We start from the raw sequence: 23,422 nt of genomic DNA, 5'->3' as shown, positions 1-23,422 counted from the left end.
CCCCAGGGAGGAGTTGAGCAGTTTAATGGTTCGGGGGATGAAGGAGTCCTTCATTCTGTTGGTCCTGTATGCTGGGAGCCTCAGGCTTCTCAGGCTCCTCTGGTTGTTGGTAACGGTGTGCAGAGGGTGGTTGACATTGTCCATGATGTCCAGCAGTTTGTCCAGAGGGTCCAGCTTCATCCCCACCACTGAACTTGTCCTCCTGATCAGCTTCTCCATCCTGGAGAGATCCACCTTGGTCACGCTCCCTCCCCAACACACCACAGTGAACGACAGGACGCTGGTGACCACAGACTGGTAGAACATCCACAGGAGCTTCCTGTAGATGCTGAATGCCCTCGGCCTCCTCAGAAAGTAGATCCTGCTCTGAGCTTTCTGGTCCAGCTGCCTCGTGTTGCTGGTCCAGTCCAGCTTGTTGTCCAGCCACAGCCCAGGATATTTATAGGTCTGCACAATCACCACCTCCTCCGTTCCTATCAGAACTGGTCTGGGTTGGGGTCTGTCCCTCCTGAAGTCAATGACCACCTCTTTAGTTCTGGAGGTGTTGGGCTGCAGACTGTTGCTGTGACACCAGTCAACAAAGTCCTTCACCAGGCATCTATACTCCTCCTCCTCGTTGTCCCTGATACATCCCACGATAGCTGTGTCATCTGAGAACTTCTGGATGTGACACAGTTCTGAGTTGTAGCAGAAGTCCACCGTGTACAGGGAGAAGAGGATTGGGACCGGTGGAGAGGGGCCACTTTGCTGCTGTGGAGGGGGGAGGGAGGCCATGGATTAGGGAGGAGGCTGGTGAGCTGCTGCAGAGGAGGTTGGCGATAGGGGGTGGTGTGGGGGGGGTGGTGGTGTGGGGGGGGCTGGTTGAACCTATTGAAGAAGTTGTTCAGGTCGTTGGCTCTCTGCACTCCTCCCCCCTCCATTCTGGTCCTGGCTTTGTGCCCAGTGATGTTCCTCACACCTTCCCAGACGTCCCTCATGCTGTTGTTGCTCAGCTGCTGCTCCACCTTCTTCCTGTAGGAGTCTTTGGCCTCCTTAAGGCAGCCTCTGACCTCCCTCTGTGCTTCTCTCATCTCCTCCTTATCCTACGTCCTGAAAGCCTTCTTTTTGTTGAGGACATCCTTGACATCCTCCAAGGCTTGTTATTTGGATAGCACCAAACTGTCTTGGTGGGGGCGACCACATCTACACAGAAGTTGAGATAGTCTGTCATCCCATTGATGTCCTCGTCATGTCCACCCAGCAGTAACCCTAACACGTCTTCATCGGTTCCTGAAGTAAGTTCAGTTTTGTTAATGTCCTTTTAATAGTCCATTCCGTATGATTTTCTGGACAACTTTATGGGGTCACAATTGAATTTTTTGCTTTGTGTGGCTGAGATGACGTTGAATTCCGTGTCTGCCGTCTCTTTTAGTCACTAGTGTCAGCATCGCGGTTCCTTCACAATCTCTCCAGCTTTTGAGTGACGTCTTCCTTCAACCAAGCATTGGCATCGTCCTGCCGGTCACTCATCCTGACCATGGCATCACTCAGAATCAGAGCCATGGCCTCCTTTCTTGCAGCATGCACTCTGGACGTGGCTTCCATAGCTTTGGCAGAATCCTCTTCTCCTTTGGTCTGTTGTATTTCCACTTTTCTCAGCTTGTGATACAGCACGAAACCTCCAAACCCCAGTGCTGTGATCATGAGGCAAAGATCCTCCACTTCCAGCGGGGCCAGACACAGAGTTTAAACGTATCCCAGCTGTCAAGCATGTATCTGGCCTTAAAAGTCCCGTCTGGGCATTGGTGCTCACCAGATCCAGCTGGTCTGGTGGAGAGGATCCTGTAAATCGCAATAAGCGACCAGCTCAACAGCTCCATCTTGGTTTAGCAGGCTTTGTGTTGTGACATGGCACAGTCTTTTGTGTATAACACAGTGTCTTAAGTTGTAGCAGTCTCTGAGAGCCTCCTCTGCTCCAGGAGTCCATCTCCTGATGGTACGTGTAGAGACTGCCTGCCTTTGGACCAGGGGGGTGTACTGGGTCTGGGCGTACACCAGGTTGTGGTCTGACATGCCCAGTGGAGGCAGGGCGGTGACTCTCTAAGCCTCTTTATCGTTGGTGTACAGTAGGTCGATCGTTAACGGTTAACAACCTGGTGTAAAGCAGCCAGGCCGGTGTCCAGGGTGACATGGTTAAAGTGTCCAGAGATAATCGTGAAGGCTACAGGATGTTTGGTCTGCAGCCGTGAAACGACACCGGTGATCTTCTCACATGCAGCGGCTGCATTGGCCGATGGAGGGATGTAAACACAGAAGGAGATCACGTGACTGAACTCCCGGGGTAAATAGTATGGCCGTATGCTAACGGCTAGCAGCTCCAGATTAGGGCAACATACAACCGCCTTCACTGAAACATGGCCGGGGTTACACCAGCGGTTGTTGGGGTAGATGATGAGTCCCCCACCTTTGCTTTTCCCACATGCCTTCGTGTCTCTGTCCGCTCTCACCGCGATGAAATCTCACAGTTCCATGTTAGCATCCGGTATAGCATCGGTTAGCCATGTCTCTGTTAGCATGAACATGCAGCTCTCTCCAGAGCGGCCAGCTCGTCCATCTTGTTTGGCAGTGAGTTGAGTTGCCCATGATCAGAGGGAAACGACTGTTTGAATCGTCTTCGGTTGTCTGCCTGCCTAGCTGTTAGCTTAGCCCCAGCCTTGTAGCCACGGTAGCACCTTTTCAGCTCAGCTGGGATGTCGTGTCTGTCCGTGTTTCGTGTTGCTAAGAGCCAGTAACTGCTCTCTATAACAAGAGAGAGGGCTGGTTCTCGGTTGTATGGCTGTTGTATCCGTGGGATACATGTGAGAAAGCTTCTTGTGTAAGAAAGAGTTGTAAAAACTGTCAAAAACAAACGAAAGAAAAAACAGTGCTGCGAAGTAGAACTATTTAATCAGTAATCGGTGATTGCTGTTCTATTGACAGAGTAATTCTGCAGCTCCTGTCAGTGGACAGGACAGTCGATCTTGTAATGCAAGTTTTCTAACACTGTGTCCTCACAGTAGGGTTTGCTGAGGCCCAAAGCCCCACACACTGCACCTGATGCGGACCAATGAAAAACCCCAATCACAGCCGTGAGGAGTGTCTTACATTCGGAGAAGGAAAGAGACGTGTTCCAGGGCACTGTCTCATCTAAACTCACCGTGTTCTCCTGACGTGTTGTCCTGTAGCAGCGCTCTGTCTGAGGAAGTGACATCAAGCAGTGATGTTGTGATGCTCTGTTTACAGTAACCCCTCGCTTATTCACGCTTCAAGATGCACGGCTTCACTACATCAAGTAGTTACATGATACCGTACCTGCATGCTATTGGCTGACAGCAATAGCATGCGCTGCATTCTAAGACTCAAGGAACGCAGCGCACTTCTGTCTATTAAAGGCACTCTTAAAGTGCTTTAAACAGTCTATCAGAGTGTTTTAAAGGTACTACAGATAGAAAGTGGTTTGATATCAGTATGGGGGGGTTCAGAATAGTTTAAATTACTGTAAATAACAAAATAAACAGTTAATCACTGTATCGCGGAATTTCGTTATTTGCGGGTGATCCTCGAACGCATCATCCGTGAGTACCGAGGGATCACTGTATTACATACCAGGTAAGGAGTGAATGTGTGACATTGACCTGTGTCATTAGCATCTACCCAGTTTTACCCCAAACCCAGCATCTACTGGGTTAGGGGTAAACTGGTTTTCAAACCTATTTCCTACCTCACACTTTTGTGAAGATGAAAGTGAAAGGCACTTCTTAGACTTTATCCACAATCAACTTTTTGCATTGAAACCAAATGGAAACAAAAAAAACTCTGTACAAAAGAAAAATGTGACTTTCATGAGGTATGTGTAGGATTTCATTGTGCAGTGATCCCATTAAGATAAAACCTCCTTAGAGCAGGGTGGCCTTTCTAAAGAACAGTTTGTCTGTAACTGAGGAGGAACTCCCTGTGAACGAAGGTGAAAGGTCGACCAGAGAGACAGGACAGGCTCACAGTGTGGTCTGAGCTGGATGTTTAGAAGAGAGAGACTGTCCTGACTATGTAGGACTTATTTACCCCAGTGAGATAACATATACCCCAGCACCATGTACACAGAGGCTGAATCCGGACGTCAGATGCCAGTGGAAAAGAGAAGAATACGGATGGCTGTGCTGTTGTTGAAGTTCAAATACATGAATGCAGTTACACAGATACCACAGGCACTCCAAAAAATGTAATGCTGTGGCTTTTTAATTCTTCATCCCAACCATCACTGATCAAACTCTACAGTGGAGTTTAATCAGGACTACAATGGAGAAACAGAACAAACCCAAGTACTAAGATATAATGATATTCGTTTGAGCTTCTCCCCTTTTGACCGCCCTAATTTTCAGCACTACTTGTAATGACGTCATCCGTTCTATGTAGTATCCAAAAGTCACACCTTCAGTGTTAAATACAGTATTCCCTTTTGTAATACAGTAATCCCTCGTTACTCACAGTTAATGTGTTCCAGGACCATCCGCAAAAAAAAACGAAATTCCACAATATGACGACAAACTACAGTATTTATTTTATTATTTAGGGTAATTTAACCGTTTCTGAACCCCCCCCATACTGATATTACATCACCTTCTATCTGTATTACCTTTAAAACACTCTGATAGACTGTTTAAAGTACTTTAAGTGTTGTTTTAATACACAGAAGTGTGCTGTGTTCACTGAGTCTCAGTACGTAGTACACTTCTGGATGCTGTCAGCCAATAGCATGCGCTTACGGTATCACGTGACTACCTACTAAAAATCCGTGATTAAGTGAAGCCGTGCATCTTGAAGCGCGAATACTTGAGGGATTACTGTATGTGATACCAGAGGAGGTGAAGGTGGTCCACTCATCCCCCACCCCTCGGTGGAGGAATCTGCTGTCTGTGGTTTTAACCTACGGTTCAACCCGTCAGTATTCACGGGTCAATCAATCAATCAATCAATCAATCAATCTATCTATCTATCTATCTATCTATCTATCTATCCCACACACGGTCCATCAGAATTACAATAAAAAGGGAGAACTTTAACTTCCTTGGGTTCTATCAGAGGGATCAGAACGTTCAAAGAGTTGATTAACGAAACACGAGTGTCGGTGGGCTGACGCCAGGCTGACGCCAGGCTGACGCCAGGCTGACGCCAGGCTGACGCCAGGCTGACGCCAGGCTGACGCCAGGCTGACGCCAGGCTGACGCCAGGCTGACACCAGGCTGAGGGAGAAGACGTGAAGACATTCAGCTGACGCCACCATGACTGGTTGTTAACCCTGACAATCAGGACACAGGATAAATCAGCTCTGTACAGTTAAGTTTTATAACTGCACCCCCCCACAGTTTTGGAGATAACAAAAGCAGAATTTGACATGATTTTCTTGACGTCCACGTCCACGAACTGGAGGAGGTCTGGACGCCCCCGATGTCTGTTTCTGCTAACTGTTGAACCCACCTACAGGTTAGATGGTAGGACATAAAATGTGGAGGGATGGAGGATGGGGAGTAACAAAGACAAGACACACACACACACACACACACACACACACACACACACACACACACACACACACACACACACACACACACACACACACACACACACACACACACCCTTATGTGTGGGGCAGTTTAAACAAGAGAGGAAAGTGTTGATCCGTGCCAGAAGGCCCTCAGTCAGCCTCAGTGGACTGGGTCCTGGTGTGGCCCCTCTGCTCTCAAAGGGCCCTTTCATGGCAGCTGCTGACTGCTGGAATGCCCCGGGGCAGAGCCTCAGGCCTCACGTAGGGCAAATTAACGGTGTTGTGGCTGCAAAGGGAGGGCAGTGTGGACGCTACCTGAACAGCATCATCGTTCTGTGAACCGTGATGACACGCGGTTTCCAGGGAAACAATTGATCGTCAATCCTCTCTGGGTGTGGGGGGTGTTCCTCTTCCCTTCCTTCATCATGGGCATTTCTTTCTACATTTGCTCTGCATGCAGCTTCATGGACGTTCATGTTACTTGATCTATTAGGATAGAAGCTGGAAAATGGATTTGGGTTTAATTTAATTTCCAGGACCTCAGTGGAGTGACCTCTTTCTGTCTGTGTTGTTTTAGCTTCAGGTTCAGCCGATGTCAGTGTCCAACCAAAACACACAATTCCTTTACTTTATATTTTTAACATCGTTGGTTAAAGAGGTCACATGTGAGACAGGAGGGCAGGTTATTGAGGAAGCAGCTAAAAAAGGAAACAACAAACAAGGAGATAGCTAAAGCAACAAAGAAAGATCGAGGTTCAGTTGTCGTTGGTGCATCATATTGAAGCTAACTGGATTTGGAATGTTTAACTTAAAGGTCCAGTCACATGACTAATCAAAAAGAAAGGCTGGTGAAGCCTCAGAGCTGTGTTATCAATCAGCTCTTGAACAGAACTGGTTACTGGGGCTGATCCCACATGTTACATGAATAAAAAAGGTCAGAACTCCACATTGGCGGTTTGGAACCATCATGGTTAGGAGCCACATCTCCTCCACTGCAGTTCCACTTCACTCGGCTCCACATCAGGTCCTTTTCTGAAGGTGAAATAAAGGCCACATCTAGCTCTAACCCGAACATAGCTTAGATGTTCTCGGCTGACATTGACTGGTGCTAGGCTGCCCCCCCGTAATGTTTCAGTTAAATTCTTACAAACGAAGAAGAAACGTACTTTATTAATGTCAAATTGGAGAAACTATCCTTTTCCACTCGTTTTACTGTCAGACATTCATATTGTGTGTACAGACCCCTGAAGCAAACACAACCACACACAAGGGGGGCTGTAAACACAGGCGGAGGTACAGGGGAAAGCAGCTCCAACCAGGTGTGCCCCCAGATGAGCAGCTTGTGAGGGGGACGGCGCCTTGCTCAAGGGCGCCTCGGCAGTGCTCGGGAGGTTAGCTGACACCTCCTACTGTTAGCTCTCGCTCTGTGGTGGCTGGGCGGGGGCGGGAATGGAACCGCCGACCCTGTGATCACTGGACGACCCGCTCTACCGCTGAGACACTGGTACTGCTCAGGTCCAGGTACCCGGTTCTGTTCCCCTCATGGAAAAGCAAGAAATGGAGGGTGGGTGGAGCAGAACAGAGGCCAGGCAGTGGAAATGTTGCTGGAGGAGCAATGTTGGTTTGCAGAAACACACTCTGAGATTATTTAGTGTTGTTTTTCAGGAAACGATCATTTCTGGTTGTTTCCACTCCGCTCTAGTTTTGTGAGTCTTGCAGTAGATCAATAACAGATGGGAGCATTGGCTGAGGCCAATCAGACTGTAGCACACACTTCAGACCAGTGTCCTTTCCGTTCTTCGACTCTTTGCAGTGTGATTATTACTGCTGGGATTTGTAGAGGACAATTCAGAGACGTCTAAAGGCTCATCAGTCGTATCGGTACGGTCAGGGAGGATAGTCTTCATCTTCTGCAGCTCGATGAAATGAGACAACCTCCAGAAGGAGGTGAGGGATTGAAATCCAGCATGTGGGTGTTTATTGATGAACCCCCCACTGACGGTGGGGCAAACATGCCTACATGTCATCTGTTGACTCTGGATATATTCCAGTCTACAGGAAAGTGTGGCTGTTGAGAGGAATGCTGTATGGTGTGTTCATCAACACCACACGTTGCCCCCACCACCAACATCTGTCACACACATGCTCTGCATTACAGGGAGGGGGGAGCTAGGTCCAGCAAATCACTGAGCCAAACACATGGGTCTGATCCTGATTGGATCCCACATTAGATCACACCCAGCTCAGGTATTATCACACACAGGCAGCATGAAGACGTGGAGCAGGTGAGACGTTTAGCCTGACACACAGGTGATGACATGAAGAGTCAGAGAATGGCTCTTCTTCTGGACGGTCCTCTGCTCCTAATCTCCATGTTTACCAGCAGAGACAATCCATTCTGACTGAGCATATACAGATATCTCATAAAACTACAGCTTGAATGATGAAGGAGAACGACGTGACTTATTTAGGAACCTTGTGGCATTGTTCTCCGTACAAGACATACACTCGTTGGCCATAGAGACCATCAGGATTTTTTTTTCTCTGCTAGATTAAAAAATAAAATGTATTTGTTTGTAATCTTAAAATAGAATTGTATTAACCATATGTTATCAAAAATACATTCATAAATAATGTACAGAACTGGGAAAGGCACCTGCAGCCCTACGGGGGCACAAGCCAATGTCATCGGGTCAAGCCTGAAGAAGGGTCACCCCTGCCACAGTAATGGTGTCGACCTTGGGTTCCGGTTACTGAATTTTTCCCATTTTCAAATTTTAAAGTTAAGGTCAGAGAAAATTCTTTGCCGTTACTATTTACTATTTTTGAATTAAACGTCACAGAAGATGATTGCTTCTTTGTGAGTTGGTGAATTTTAAGTCTTGGCTGGCTACTTCTGAATCTTTAAATTTAAACCTGTCACAGAAGATTTTTACTCGGCTGTGAGTTGGTGAACTGTAACTATTTGGCTGACTCTAGATTTTGGAACTGCAGTTATAACCTGAGTTATTTTCGTAAAGCTTTGAACTTTGTCAAAAGTGGTCCTGGCTTTGAAGAAACATCTAATTTTCAAATGGTTCTTATAGATCAGTCAGTAGGGCTCTTGCGAGGGGGTGTGGGGGGTGTCCCATTCCTGTGCGTTGAGCCAACCAGATGAGACAGTTTTTTTCCAGCGCTGGCGGTCTTGTGCCTGCTGCTCTACATCCTCCACAGCGACTTCCTGTTGTCAGAGTCGCCCGCAATGACGTCGAGTCATCGGTGCAGGGCTTCCCTTGAGGTCCACTACTAGCCAAAATTCAATATTTTGGCTAGTAGTGGATTAGGGGTCAGGGGAGCATACTGACTCTAAGGCTGAGGGGATTTTTTCTTTAAATCTAGTTATTACTGAATCAGTGATTGATCTGGTCAAGATGGGTTTATTCTGTGGGTTATTGTTAATTAGGGCAAAGTCAAAAGTAACTAGGGAGTGATCTGACAAGAAGTCGTTTTGTGGGAAAATAGTCAAGTGCCCTCTATCTACACCGTGGGTAAGAATAAGATGGAGGGTGTGATGGTGTTTATGGGTAGGACCATCCACCACCTGTGAGAAGCCTAGAGAATCTAGCCTAGACTTGAACCCAACGCAGAAACTATCGTTTACACGGTCAATGAGACAGTGTGAATGGAGTGTAATAGGACATTTCAATGAACATTGAAATCTCCTGGGGGCGGCAGTGGCTCAGTGGTAGAGCAGACGTCTTGTAGACAGATCACCCCAACCATCGGTGGATCGAATCCCGCTCCTGCCAGGATGCCACCAGGAGTGTGAGCTGACGGTGGGAGGCGTCAGCTCACCTCCCAGCCACTCCAGAGGTGCCCTTGAGCAAGGCACCATCCCCCCCACAAGCTGCTCAATTGGGGCGCGTTCCAGAAGCCGCTGCCCGTCACTCTGCCTCCCTGATGTGTGTTGTTTGATGTGTACTAACTGCATGCTTGCAGGCCCCCCCGTGTGCTGTGTTCAGGGGGCCGGTGTATACACTGATTGTTGAAAAGAACTAACACAACAGCATGTATTGAGTGACTGTGTAATTTCCCTGCGGGGATAAATAAAGTATACTTCTTCTTCTTCTATTACTATAACTTTATCTTTGGTAGCAGCCAAATTAGATAGAAATTCAGAAAATTCTATCAAAAAAGACGAGTATGGTCCAGGAGGACGATGTACAATTACAAATTCAATAGAATCAGTTAGTTTATTTGAGGACTGTAGTACATTCATGCTAAGGCTCTCAACAGTACTGTAGCTAGACTCAGGTTTTGGGCTAACTGCTAAGTTAGTTGTAAATGGCTCCACGCCACCTCATCTCCACCATCACGCGCTATGACAGTTAATGTAGCTGGGAGGAGAAGCTTCATTAAGACTAACATATTCATCCTTATGTAGCCAGGTTTATGTTAGTCCAAAAATGGAGGTTTGTCCTGGAAAGGAGAGGAATGAAGGTTAGCCGCAGTAAGACAGAGTACATGTGTCTGAATGAGAGGGACCCAAGTGGAAGAGTGAGGTTACAGGGAGAAGAGATCAAGAAGGTGGAGGATTTGAAGTACTTAGGGTCATCAGTCCAGAGCAATGGAGAGTGTGGAAAAGAGGTGAAGAAGCGTGTCCAGGCAGGATGGAACGGGTGGAGGAAAGTGTCAGGTGTGATGTGTGATAGAAGAGTTTCAGCTAAAATGAAAGGAAAGGTGTACAAAACTGTGGTGAGACCAGCGATGTTGTTTGGTCTAGAGACAGTGTCCCTGAGTAAAAGACAGGAGACAGAGCTGGAGGTAGCAGAGATGAAGATGCTGAGGTGACCAGGATGGATAGGATCAGGAATGAGTACATCAGAGGGACAGCACATGTTAGAGGTTCTGGAGATAAAGTCAGAGAGGCCAGACTGAGATGGTTTGGACATGTCCAGAGGAGAGATAGTGAATATATTGGTAGAAGGATGCTGAGTTCTGAACTGCCAGGCAGGAGGCCTAGAGGAAGACCAAAGAGGAGGTTTATGGATGTAGTGAAAGAGGACATGAAGGTAGTTGGTGTGAGAGAAGAGGATTCAAAGGACAGGGCTAGACAGACACAGTCTTAATGGGGTGTGTATTAGTTAAACTAGAGTTAGCTATGGACTGAAGTCAGGGAACTCAGAGAAGCGTGTAGGACTGCAGCTCTGATGCCTGATCTCCACGCTAACATGTCAGGATTTAGAGGATAGACTTTAGACTGTTTTTGGACAAGTCAGATGGATGCCATCCCTCCTAATGAGACCAGGTTTGCCCCAGAAAGCTTTCGAATTATCAATGAAGCCTATTGAGTTACTGGGACACCACTGGGACCAGCAGTTTGTCTGTATGTATCTCAAGATATGTTTCGGAATATTAACAAAAGTTTGTTTATCACATCTGTTGATTGTACCTGGTGATTGTATCTTGAAATAATTCATCAGTCAGTCATGACAGGAGTTTCCACTTTAAATGACAAATGTTCTCTTGTTTGATTGTATATTATTGTGGGAACTGTTAGATCGAGATGCAGGGAGCGACGTTTCATCCCTTTGAATGGATTTGTTCTTTTTCTCTACTGTCAGAATATAACATGCAAAGACCACCTCTAGATCTGAAAGGAAGTCCACTGTCATGTCCATTTCTCCAGACTCTTTAAGACTGTTGGGGGCTTAAAGCCATTTCATTACACGTCTCTTTCTTTACATTCAGATGGCATCTTACTAAAAATGTTTGTCTGTTCCAATGAGGCACGTTCTCCACCCCGGCCTCGTTTCTTCAGTAGGGTTAGGGTTTGTGTGTAATGTTGGCATTACGTCGGTTAGAGTATGTTCCCATTGTGTTACTTATTTATTTGTTTACAATCTATAATCTGGTCATCCTGATTATCCCTACTTTAAATTTACAATCATGCATCATTCTGTCTCCACACAAAATGTATTCTTTTTTCTCTGTATTTGCCTATAAAGTATACTTTGAAATTACACATTATTAACTCTATTGAAAACTGTGGAGCTTCCTTTCTGTTGCTAAGAGTGATTCCAGAAAGAAAACTGTTAACTGACTTGACAGTACCTACAAACATACTCATTCTGGGACATTCCATTTTCCTTCCCTGATGTTAAACAGATTGCTACAGCAGTGTTGAAGCTTGCCCTTAAATTACAACGTACAACCGAATCTCAGAGGCCGGGAGGCCACGCTGAATAGCCACCAAAATGCATGGGAGAGCTTAGGGGCTTAAAATCCAGAAGGTAAGATCATTAGCAAACCTGTTTGTTATCATTATTGAATTATAGACTGCAGAGAGCTGATTGTTGGCGGGAGTTCACTGACATTAGTGTGTGGAGTAGGAATGTTGGTCTGTATGTAGAAGACACTGCAAAATGTCTCTTTTGTGGATTGAAGCTATCTCTGGTGCAACCAGTAAAAATGTCACCAGTTAACATGGCCAACATAATGCGCTTATGAAAGAAATAGAAATGATGGAGACACCTAAGACTCCAGCTGAAGTAAACCACAGGTATTATGAAAAGCATGACATTGGTTTTGCAAATTATTGTTGTTACAATTAGCAAATACCTAAAAAGACTGTAAGTCTTGCTTCATAACAGGTTCGGACCACACCATTTTTTTGTCTGATAAATGGTCATACTATAATCAAGCTATGAATTCTCAGTCTGGGTGAGAAATGATGTAATGTCATACATGCAGCAGGACAAGGAGTGGAAGTCACTGTTGTACTTCAGAAGCCTTTTATTAATGTTATCAATTCTGTATTATAAAATATACACAATGTCTCAAACTTGGCTGCTGCTACAAAGGAGCTACAAATACTAAAACGTGTGTCATACATGTACACATGGCCTTGACAGCCCAAAGTATCTACACAATCACAGGAGCACAGGAGCGACCACAAGGAGCTCCAGAGCCTGTCGGAATTCAAAAACATGCTGCGTAAAGATTTCAGAGGTGAAAAACAGACACAGATCAGCAGTCATGGCCCCCCCCATCCACACAGGGGTGTGACTGTGGGTTAACAGATCTACAGTTAAGTAGATATTAGACCTACTGATGGCACTTATTCACCTGTAAAAACACTGGCTTAGAGAATGCTGGTAATTAAACAAGTTTGTGTTTCCATCCTTATGTTATTGTTAAACTAAGTTCCGCATAAAAGACTCGATTGTATTATTTATCAAAATAATCAATTTACCATGCAAATATTACTAGTGTATTGGTTTAATAAACTTACATATTCTATAAATGTATTAACTACTTCATTTGGTTTGGCTATCAGAGTTGTATTTGTAGGAATCTTAGTGTTTCACGTCAGCAGGGGATGAGGGTCGACTTGTTGGTGTGGTCACATTCATCTTTCATCCCCTTCCCTGCATTTTTCCACTTCCTTAAACTTACTGGGAGAATTGCAGTACATTCTTAGATGAAGACTGAAGACATTATAATTAAAGAGCTACAAGATGGCATCAGTCATCAGCTCTGTGGAGAGCTCTGCTGTGGCTGGGATAAGAAGTTTGGCACACATCTGTTTTTCCATTGCGTAAACCATTACAGAACCTGACTGTTGCTCAGGGTGCTCCGTGTGTGTGTATATATGTCTGTACTTGTGTGTGTGCGTGTGTATGTGCATGTGTGTGTTAATCATTGTCTATATACCCCAATAATTCAATTTTATTTCTTTGCGCTGTCATAAAGGAAATCATTTTAGAGTACAGGCGTGTGTCCTGTAGAAATAGCCAAACTTCCTGCTCCAGCTTTGCAGTTCTAAACACTTAAAACACTGTTACTCTGACTGGAGAGCACATCTCTGTGAAACCACAGCACTACATTATTTCACTTGAAGCATCATTCTGAAAGTCAGCTCTGGAATGCTGATATTTAGTTCTGCGAATATCCGAGTTGTTTGAGCTCCACTGAGTCCAGACCTTGTGTCTCCATTAGCAAGCAGTTCAAACCATAACAAGTAATCATTCTCATCACACTGTCAAGGTTTTACAATGAACAAAGAACAGATTAAAGCAATCATTATGGTTTCATCCTGTTGTCTGGTCTGGTTGTCGTTCCTACTGATCGTCTTTGTAGGTTCAGTTCTCCAGGTCATGGTTCTCCAAAGCTGTTTAAATCAATCCACTGGACTTTAAGGAAGTTTCTTGAAGACGTTTCGTCTCTCATCCAAGAGGCTTCTTCAGTTCTGAAGGTGTCTGGTCCAGTCCCCTCTTATTAACCCTGTGGGGTGTGGTCAGTGCTATTCACATTCCAACAACCGTAGCGGAAACCCGTCTGGCTCCTCCGTGATGGTTGGTGTGGGTGCCTGGGGGGTCGTTGAAATGCAAGTTTCACCGAGTCTTTGTATTATAATGAGGGTCATTAGTATGACACATCACCTGTGTCAATCTGCTGAGACATTCTTTTTGGGAGTTTTGAAAGGACCTGATTGTAAATGGGCGGAAGGTGATGGATCTCGTGTGCCTTCGAAAAGGTCCAGTCAGGATATCCACACGTTTTCAGTGCCCCTTTCAGGTGTTGGGGTTCTTTTACCTGCTCTTGGGTACTGGTCGGTAACTTGTCAGCCCTGTTTTGCAGGGTCCTGATGACCCCAAGCTTGTGCTCCAGTGGGTGGTGAGTGATAAAGCAAGTATTGGTCCATATGTGTTAGTTTCCTGTATACCCCAACATTCAGACTTCCTTTTTTTTTTGTCTGTCTGTCTTTTTGTGTTCTCATAGTTTAAGCCCAAAAAGGGGGTCAACCTTTTATGAGATCAATGCTTGTTTTAGTCTTGCAGCAAAATCTTTTATATATTTTGATGCGTGCATGTGACCGTCACCAGTCCTCTCCGGGAACTAAGTTATCAGTCTTTATTAGAATTTCCTACTGTGAACCAGAGAGGGGGGTGCTGCACCTCTGTGTGTTAGTAAGGAAACCAGAAAGAGAGATAACACAAACAGGGTAGTGGATAGACAGGCAGTGCTGTTAGAGTGGAAGAGACTTGAGCTGTTTCATTATTTCTCACAACTTACACCTTAATACCAATGTTATAGAACACCAGACTAGTGGAGGTCCTGACAGTATAGAACAGGCCACCAGAGGAAAACAGTGCAGAAGGAAGACAGAGGGCCTGAGATGGGTGTGATGTCTGAAGAGAGACCATCACGTTCTGATGGACCCAACGGTTCTCAACAATTGGACTCGACAGAAGCTGGTAAGCCCTGAACCAACATGCATGTGTGATGAAACCAACGCCCAGAGAGGCTACTAGAACCCAACAGGGCCACGCTAGCTGAGTATCCCCAACCCTGCAGCCAGGAGCATCCAGAAGCCATCACCTGAAAAGCCACCGGGGGCACCAAGAACCACGTAGACCCAAATGAGTCAGCGACCACCACCACCAGGGCAACCAGGCCAGGACCAGGGGGCATGGAGTAAGGAGACCCAACTGCGCAGCACCCAAAGCTAATCAGGAGGCAAGGACCCTGAAAGAGAAGCCAAGCCCCCAGCAACCATCTTGCCCCTAAACCAGGGCCTGAAATTGCGACCATTGTGGTCGCATATGCACCCAAATTTTTATCAGCGCGACTATTAAATATATTTGGGAGCACTGGTGCGACTAGGGAAAAAATTCTGGTGCGCCTTTTTTTCCTCTTCTCTCTCACTCTTTCTCTCTCTCCATAGAGCAGGGGTCACCAAATGGCGGACCTGATGGTTCTGTCTGGACCCGTGACCACTCCATGATAAATTCACTAGAGTAGATTTTCTTGGTGCATTTTTACTTGCCTTTTTTACTTGCCTTCCCATGGGCTTACCACCTGTGGGAGGGGCCATAGTGGTCGGGTGCATTGTGAGCTGGGGGTGGTGGCCGAAGGCGGGGACCTTGGCGATCCGATCCCCGGCTACAGAAGCTGGCTCTTGGGACGTGGAATGTCACCTCTCTGGCAGGGAAGGAGCCTGAGCTGGTGTGTGAGGTCGAGAAGTTCCGACTAGATATAGTCGGGCTCACCTCCACACACAGCTTGGGCTCTGGTACCAGTCCTATCGAGAGGGGTTAGACTCTCTTCCACTCTGGAGTTGCCCATGGTGAGAGATGCCGAGCAGGTGTGGTTATACTTATAGCCCCCGGCTTGGCGCGTTCCTCCACCTACACTCACACACTTACACACATCATCCAGGAACAGCATCTTCAGCGTTCCTCCACCTACTCACACACTCACACACATCATCCAGGAACAGCATCTTCAAGCGTTCCTCCACCTACTCACACTCTCACACACATCATCCAGGAACAGCATCTTCAAGCGTTCCTCCACCTACTCACACACTCACACACATCATCCAGGAACAGCATCTTCAAGCGTTCCTCCACCTACTCACACTCTCACACACATCATCCAGGAACAGCATCTTCAGCGTTCCCCCACCTACTCACACGCTCGCACAAATCATCCAGGAACAGCATCTTCAGCGTTCCTCCACCTACTCACACACTTACACAAATCATCCAGGAACAGCATCTTCAAGCGTTCCTCCACCTACTCACACACTTACACACATCATCAAGGAACAGCATCTTCAGCGTTCCTCCAACTACTCACACACTCACACTCATCATCCAGGAACAGCATCTTCAGCGTTCCCCCACCTACCCACACACTCACACACATCATCCAGGAACAGCATCTTCAGCGTTCCTCCACCTACACTCACACACTTACACACATCATCCAGGAACAGCATCTTCAAGCGTTCCTCCACCTACCCACACACTCACACACATCATCCAGGAACAGCATCTTCAAGCGTTCCTCCACCTACTCACACACTCACACACATCATCAAGGAACAGCATCTTCAGCGTTCCTCCACCTACTCACACACTTACACAAATCATCCAGGAACAGCATCTTCAAGCGTTCCTCCACCTACTCACACACTCACACACATCATCAAGGAACAGCATCTTCAAGCGTTCCTCCACCTACTCACACACTCACACACATCATCAAGGAACAGCATCTTCAAGCGTTCCTCCAACTACTCACACACCTACACACATCATCCAGGAACAGCATCTTCAGCGTTCCTCCACCTACTTACACCTACAGACACACACACACACACACCCATATATACTCCACCTACAACATATCCCCAACATAAACTCAATAAGATATCAAAAAATATAATAATAATAATAATTATAACAATAATAATAATAATATCTTAAAGCTAAGGGAACTAGGAGCCGGGGGGGATACAGGTGACGACAAGCGAGGGCCAGAGCATGCCAGGGGTACTGTCTACCTTCGGGGAAACAGGAACCTACTGAGCCCCATTCACAATCAACCTGCCCCCGCGACCCGACCCCGGATAAGCGGAAGAGAGTGGATGGCTGGATGGATTTTTACTTGCAGTTCATGGCTACAGACGGCGGGCGCTGCTCTTCCAGTTAATACGGTAATAGCTCCACTCAGTTCAGTCAATCAGATCGTTTGTCTACTGTCTACCCCTGTCCTTTGGCTGAGGGTGGTGTCCTGTGAAATCCGTTGTTTTATTGCTTCCAATGCCTCCGTTGAGGGGACACATGTGAATACGGAAGTGACGTCGTAGCATACCATGGTCTCATCTGTATCTAATCTCAGTCCTCTCACCATTTCCACAACGTCCATGGAGTTTTCAATGTAGTAGGGATTATTCCCCACTCGCGGGGCCAAGGTGGCAGCAACATGCTTTGCGATGTTGTATGTGACGTAGGTGATGCTGCTGACAATGGGTCTGAGGGGGGCTTCTTCTTCATGAATTTTGGGAAGGCCATATATGCATGGGATGGCTTCCCAAGGGTACAGGTGATAGTAGAGCAGGTTTATGGTTTCCTCCTGTAGCTTCTGTAGGCAGTCCACAACCTTCTTTTTGTAGCTGCAGGTTGGGTCGCGCTTCAGTACTTCCTACTGATTATAACAACAGTGTTGTTCTGTTGGGTTTCTCTGCCTGTAAAAGCATTTTGAAATGTCTGTTGACACGATTAAGCGCTTTACAAATAAAAGTTGATCAAGCGCAAGGGACTATGTCTCTCAGCTGGCCTGGGAACGCCTCGGGCTCCCCCTGGAGGATCTGGAGGAGGTGTCTGGGGAGAGAAGTATGGGCATCCGTCCTGAGACTGTTGCCCCGTGATCCGGCCCCAGATAAGCAGTAGATGATGGATGGATGGATGATTGATTGATTATTGACAGGTTATTTGAAAAAAAGGGACATCAGAGGCTTCAGATACAGGCAAACAGGACAAAATAAGTGCTGTTAGGAGATGCAGCTATAATAAAACCTAAGAAGCCAAAAGCAGCCTACCAGGAAAAGGCTAGAGGCCTGCTAGAGGAAGAAGTAGAAAACTAACTGGCAAGCCGAGGAGACAGAAACCCCTCATGAACTCAGAAGAGGAGGCTAACAAGACACACATGAAAATAATGAAGAAGAAAAAAACCTGGAAGGAGAGAACCAACTCAAACACCTGAAGTATGAGTCAACAGAATGCAATGAAGAGAAAATATTACAGGAAGAACAAAATTACTTCTTTCTTCCTTTGTTTCCTTGTGCATACTTGGAGAGACTGTGAGGAAGTTTGAGTGTAGCGTCTTCACTATTTTCATTGTTCACGTGTATTCCCATTTCAATGAAGAATATAGTTTTAAATATACAGTTGTACCTTGAGATACAAGTTGAATTTGTTCTGTGACTGAGCTTGTAAGTCAATCTACTCGTATCTCAATGAATGTTCCCCATTTAAAATAACTAAAATAATTTAAATCTGTTCCAGCCTTGTAAAAAAACAACAACCCCAAACCCCTCTGAACTATATGAATTTTTTTAATCAACCAATGGACATACATTCTTTCGAATGTGAAAAGATTGGACGGTACTCTCAAAGTTGATCATGTTGTAGCCCAAATACTTGAAGCTTACCTAAAGAATGTATTCTTGAGGTCATTTGACCCCAAACTCACCAGACATTAAAGACCCTTGTTTCAGTCTGAGATCTGCATCCCAAACCTTCTTAAGGTGCCATCATAGACTTTGAGTGTACTCTGTTCATGCCTCGAGTAAGGACTTCATTATTTCACTCCTAGCGACTCTAAGATCATCACACATAAGTCTCAAAGACGCTGGTCAATCCCTTGATACACACTTTTTTGCTGGTATACAAGGCACGTAAATCCACCATCAGACGCAGACATCTTAGTAAAAGTTTTAACAAACAGGCCTTTATTATTTCTTTTCAAGGTACGTGAAAGAGGAGCGGCAGATTCTGAAGTTTCTTGAGTCAGACTAAAATTTAAATTTATCTGAGCAGAAAAAAAAAGGTTGAAGGTGGACTGTGATGATAAATTTATTTCATAAAGAATTAGAATTGCATCAACTTCAGTTCTATCAGAGCAATGAATGATGTGGTGTGCCAGCCATCACATGTCTGGTGATCGGTGAGGAGCTTGTGTTTGGTTGTTGATTGGTTTAATTTATAAGTATATGTTAAAAAGTCGGACAGTTTCTTCGTTCAGGAAACACACAGTACTGTTGAGAATCCTACCGTAGTTTGTTTTTGAAATGTGAATTCCTTTTTGTGTGAATCTCTTTTGGAATTTCAGTCAACGTGATGATCTTGTGATTTTGCTGCTGTGAATTAACGTGATTTTAAAAATCAAAATCTTTCTCTGCTTTGATCTGAGAAGAGGAAGGAGTGTGTGGCATCCTTCCGCATCTATTCCCTCTATTTTTTGCTTTTTTTATATACTTGTATACTTATACTCTTTTTTATATACTTGTACACGCTTTTGTGTACCATAATTCAACCATGGTTACGTTTTGTGAGTTTGCGAGAGGAAGAGACAAGAGTGTGTCGTCTCTGCGTGTTTATTCTGTTTTTTTGTTTGTGTGTTTGTGTATTCACATTTCAGTTAGTGAGTGTCATCGTAGTTACGTTCGGTAGTTTGTGGGGCTTTTGGGGAGATTAGGAGGCAATATGGTGGGCAACTAAAGGTTAATGTCACCATGAGAGCATGAAATGTTTCCGGTGGGGGGAGGAGGAAGATCTCGTCTGCCACTGTCCGGAGGGAGAGGGTGAGCACCGTCCGTCAGCTGCTCCATCACCCGCTGAACCGGCCATCAACCCAGAGGACACGGTCACAGCGTGAAGGTTAAACAGTCGCCGGCCACCAACCCGGAGCCACAGATTAACAGGCAGGACACGGATAACAGCAGAGGATGGACAGAGGGATTTGGTGGAGGCTGAGGGGCCAGAGAGACAGTCCCCAGGGTGGTGGAGTCTCTGCTGGAGGAGGACGAGGAGGAGGAGGATGTTGTGATAGACGAGGAATTATTAAAGATGGCTCTTAAAGGAAAAACACAAGAATGAATAAAGCAAAGAAAATTGCTAAAGAAACACCTGAAACACCTCCTGATACAAGTAGCTCCGAGAACGGAAATGAAAACAGTTTGAAACAAGTCGTGACAGAAAAATTTGATTCACAAAAGATAAAAAAACTCCTGTAAGACACAAAAGATTTGACGGCAAAGGTAGAACAATTTTTCCTGACCTCAGCATGTTTCTGGATAGAGTCAGTTTTTATTTAAAAATCCAGAAGGAAGTGACCAGTTTATACGAGTAAAGAGGTTTTAGATTGAAGAAACTAATGACAAAAGTAAAAAGCATGATTGTGGAGAACAATTAGTTGTTTTTTTATTTTGTCTGCTTTTTTTAAACCGGGTTTTACGTTCTTTGACAGGAGACGTGGAGACTCTGTTTTTATTTGATACGTTAAACTCACAGAACTGAAGTCCTACCGCTGTTTGTTTTTGGGATGTGAATCCCTTTTTGTATGAATCTCTTGGATTCTGTGTCAACGTGATTATCTTGTAATTTGGCTTTTATGAATAAACGTGATTTTAAGAATAAAAATTGTTCTTTTTTTCTTTATTTTTTCTTTATCAATTTATTTCTCTTTTTCTGCTTTTCTTTTTCCTTCTTTGTCATTGGTTTGAATGTTTCTTTGACCTCTAACCCCTCCTGGTTTTTCTCCTCTAGGACACTTTCTGGAGTTCCAGGAGCCCGTCAACAACATCACCCACTTCCAGGGTCAGACCGCCACGCTGTACTGCAAAGTAGCAGGAGACCCGCGGCCGTCCATCCGCTGGCTGAAGAACGACGCCCCTGTGGTCCAGGAGCAGGGCAGGATCAGCATCCGCAAGACAGAGTCTGGATCCAAGCTCCGCATCCAGGACCTGGACACGACGGACACCGGCTACTACCAGTGTGTGGCCACCAACTCTCTCAAGGTTATCTCAGCGACAGGCGTCCTGTATGTCAAACTGGGTAAGAGTCATATTCCTCTGTCACACCCGTTATAAACCACCCCCAAAGCCACTGAATAGCGACTGGTCTTTGGCAAAAGAGGTGTGACACGTCAATCGCAGTTAAAACGATCTACCTTCAGCGTCACATGAAGGTTGATTTTGTCGTCCAATCAGATGATCAGTAGCTCCTGTCTGAAGACGCTGTCATTTAATTTATTCTTCTTTGAATGAGCTGCTAGCTGTTCATTGCCACATCGGTGTCTTCACACACACACACACACACACACACACACACACACACACACACACACACACACACACACACACACACACACACACACACACACACACACTGAAAATGGACAGAAAGTACCCCCCCCCCAACGTACGGTGTTCACACCCTTTGACCCACGCTTTAGAACGGGGTAGATAGATAGATAGATAGATAGATAGATAGATAGATAGATAGATAGATAGATAGATAGATAGATAGATAGATAGATAGATAGATAGATAGATAGATAGATAGATAGATAGATAGATAGATAGATAGATAGATAGATAGATAGATAGATAGATAGATAGATAGATAGATAGATAGATAGATAGATACTTTATTAATCCCGGAGGAAATTGCATATATCCACTGCTCAGGCATTAAATAACAAATAATACTGGATAAACACCAGGAGAAAAGGAAACATTGACATCACAGGACATACCACAAGACATACATTACACTAACAGACAGACACATGCAGCACTAACAGGACTTATATACTAAACTATAACTAAAAATATAAACAGTATAAAATTTAAAAATATTACAGTATTAAAATATAAACAGTATAAAATAAAATCTAAACAGTATAAAATTGAATTAAAATATAAAACAGTATAAAAAATAAATAAATTGTATATATATATATATATATATAACAGTATAAAATTAAATTTAAATTAAATTAAATTAAATCCATATTCAACCCCGTGCTGACCTCCCCACCTCCCCCCCGCTCCTCCTGAGAGAGTCATTGTACCCCCTGATGGCACGGGGCACGAAGGAGGACCTCAGCCTCTCTGTGGAGGCGCTGTGTGACAGCAGTCTGCCGCTGAAGGTGCTCCTCTGCTGGGAGAAGGTGGTGTGTAGGGGGGGGATGGTGTTGTTCATGATGGCCTTAATTTTAGACATGGTCCTGCTCTCCAGAAGCATATCCACAGAGTCCAGGCTCAGCCTGACCACTGAGCCCGCTCTGTGGATGAGTCTGTTCAGACGGTCCATATCTCTTTTCCTGGCCCCCCCACCCCAACACTCAATGGCGTATGACAGCACACTGGAGACTACGGACTGATAGAACATGAGAAGGAGCTTAGGACAGATGTTGAAGGAGGCCAGCCTCCTCAGGAAGTACATCCTGCTCTGCCCCTTCTTGTACACACAGTTGGAGTTGAGTGACCAGTCCAGTCTGCTGTCTAGCTGCAGTCCCAGGTACTTATAGTTTTCTACCACCCCCACCTCACTGCCTTTGATGATCACTGGCTGTGGAGAGGGAGGTGCCCGCCGGAAATCCAGCACCATCTCCTTGGTCTTGGAGACGTTGAGCTGGAGCTGGTTCTGTTGGCACCACTCCACGAAGTCAGCCACCAATGCCCTGTACCCCCCCTCATCACCCTCCAGGATACATGCCACTATCGCGGTGTCATCGGAGTACTTCTGTATGTGGCATGTATCCGAGTTGTGCTTGAAGTCTGATGTGTAGAGGGTGAAGAGAATGGGGGATAGAACGGTCCCCTGTGGCGCCCCCGTGCTGCTGGTCACCATAGAAGACAAACAGTCCCCCATACGGACGTACTGGGGTCTGTCCGTTAGGTAGTCCGTAATCCAGCTCACGAGGTAGGGGTCCACAGCCATGGAGGTCAGTTTATCCTGCAGGAGCTGGGGCTGGATGGTGGGTGAAAGTGATCGTTGATGGTTGATCGTTGATCGTGATGGTGGGTGAAAGTGATCGTTTCTCAGGAGAGGCTCCTGTTACACCAGGAACACATCACATACAGAATACAGTGACCCCTCCTTCCTCACGGTTAATGCGAGTAATGAATTCTGTGATTCAGCAAGAAACTGTTTTAATATTTGCAGTAATTTAAACGTTCCTGAACCCCCCCATACTGATATGAAACCACCTTCTATCTGTATTACCTTATAAACACTCTGATAGACTGTTGAACACACTTTGGTGTCTCACGTCAGAGACTCACAGAACGTAGAACACTTCCTGATGCCATCAGCCAATAGAATGAGCGTACGGTATCACATGACTACCTACCTATTTAACTTACTTTGATTTTAATTTTATTCAGTGTCTGATGTTTAATTACAGTTTTTATCCTGACTTTACAGGCCAGATGCCGACACACAGACCAGATGAAGGGTAAGTTTATCGTTTTGTACGTTTGAATGTTTGTGTGTTCATCAGGTCTCAAGCTGCTCCGGG

General features: G+C 45.4%; 1 protein-coding gene across 1 annotated transcript in view; it reads left to right on the top strand.

Moving 5' to 3' along the window:
* Positions 1–23,422, top strand: part of ror2 (receptor tyrosine kinase-like orphan receptor 2) — a 42,247-nt gene that overhangs the window by 9,815 nt on the left and 9,010 nt on the right. The window contains exons 2-3 of the mRNA XM_068335032.1: positions 20,662–20,949; positions 23,329–23,359. Coding sequence (XP_068191133.1) covers positions 20,662–20,949; positions 23,329–23,359 — 319 coding nt within the window. The remainder of the gene's footprint in view (positions 1–20,661; positions 20,950–23,328; positions 23,360–23,422) is intronic.

Source organism: Antennarius striatus, chromosome 15 (assembly GCF_040054535.1).
Source record: "Antennarius striatus isolate MH-2024 chromosome 15, ASM4005453v1, whole genome shotgun sequence".
In the NCBI taxonomy this organism is placed as follows: domain Eukaryota; kingdom Metazoa; phylum Chordata; class Actinopteri; order Lophiiformes; family Antennariidae; genus Antennarius; species Antennarius striatus.
The sequence above is the reverse complement of the archived record's forward strand: the minus strand, read 5'-3'. Positions and strand labels throughout refer to the sequence as shown.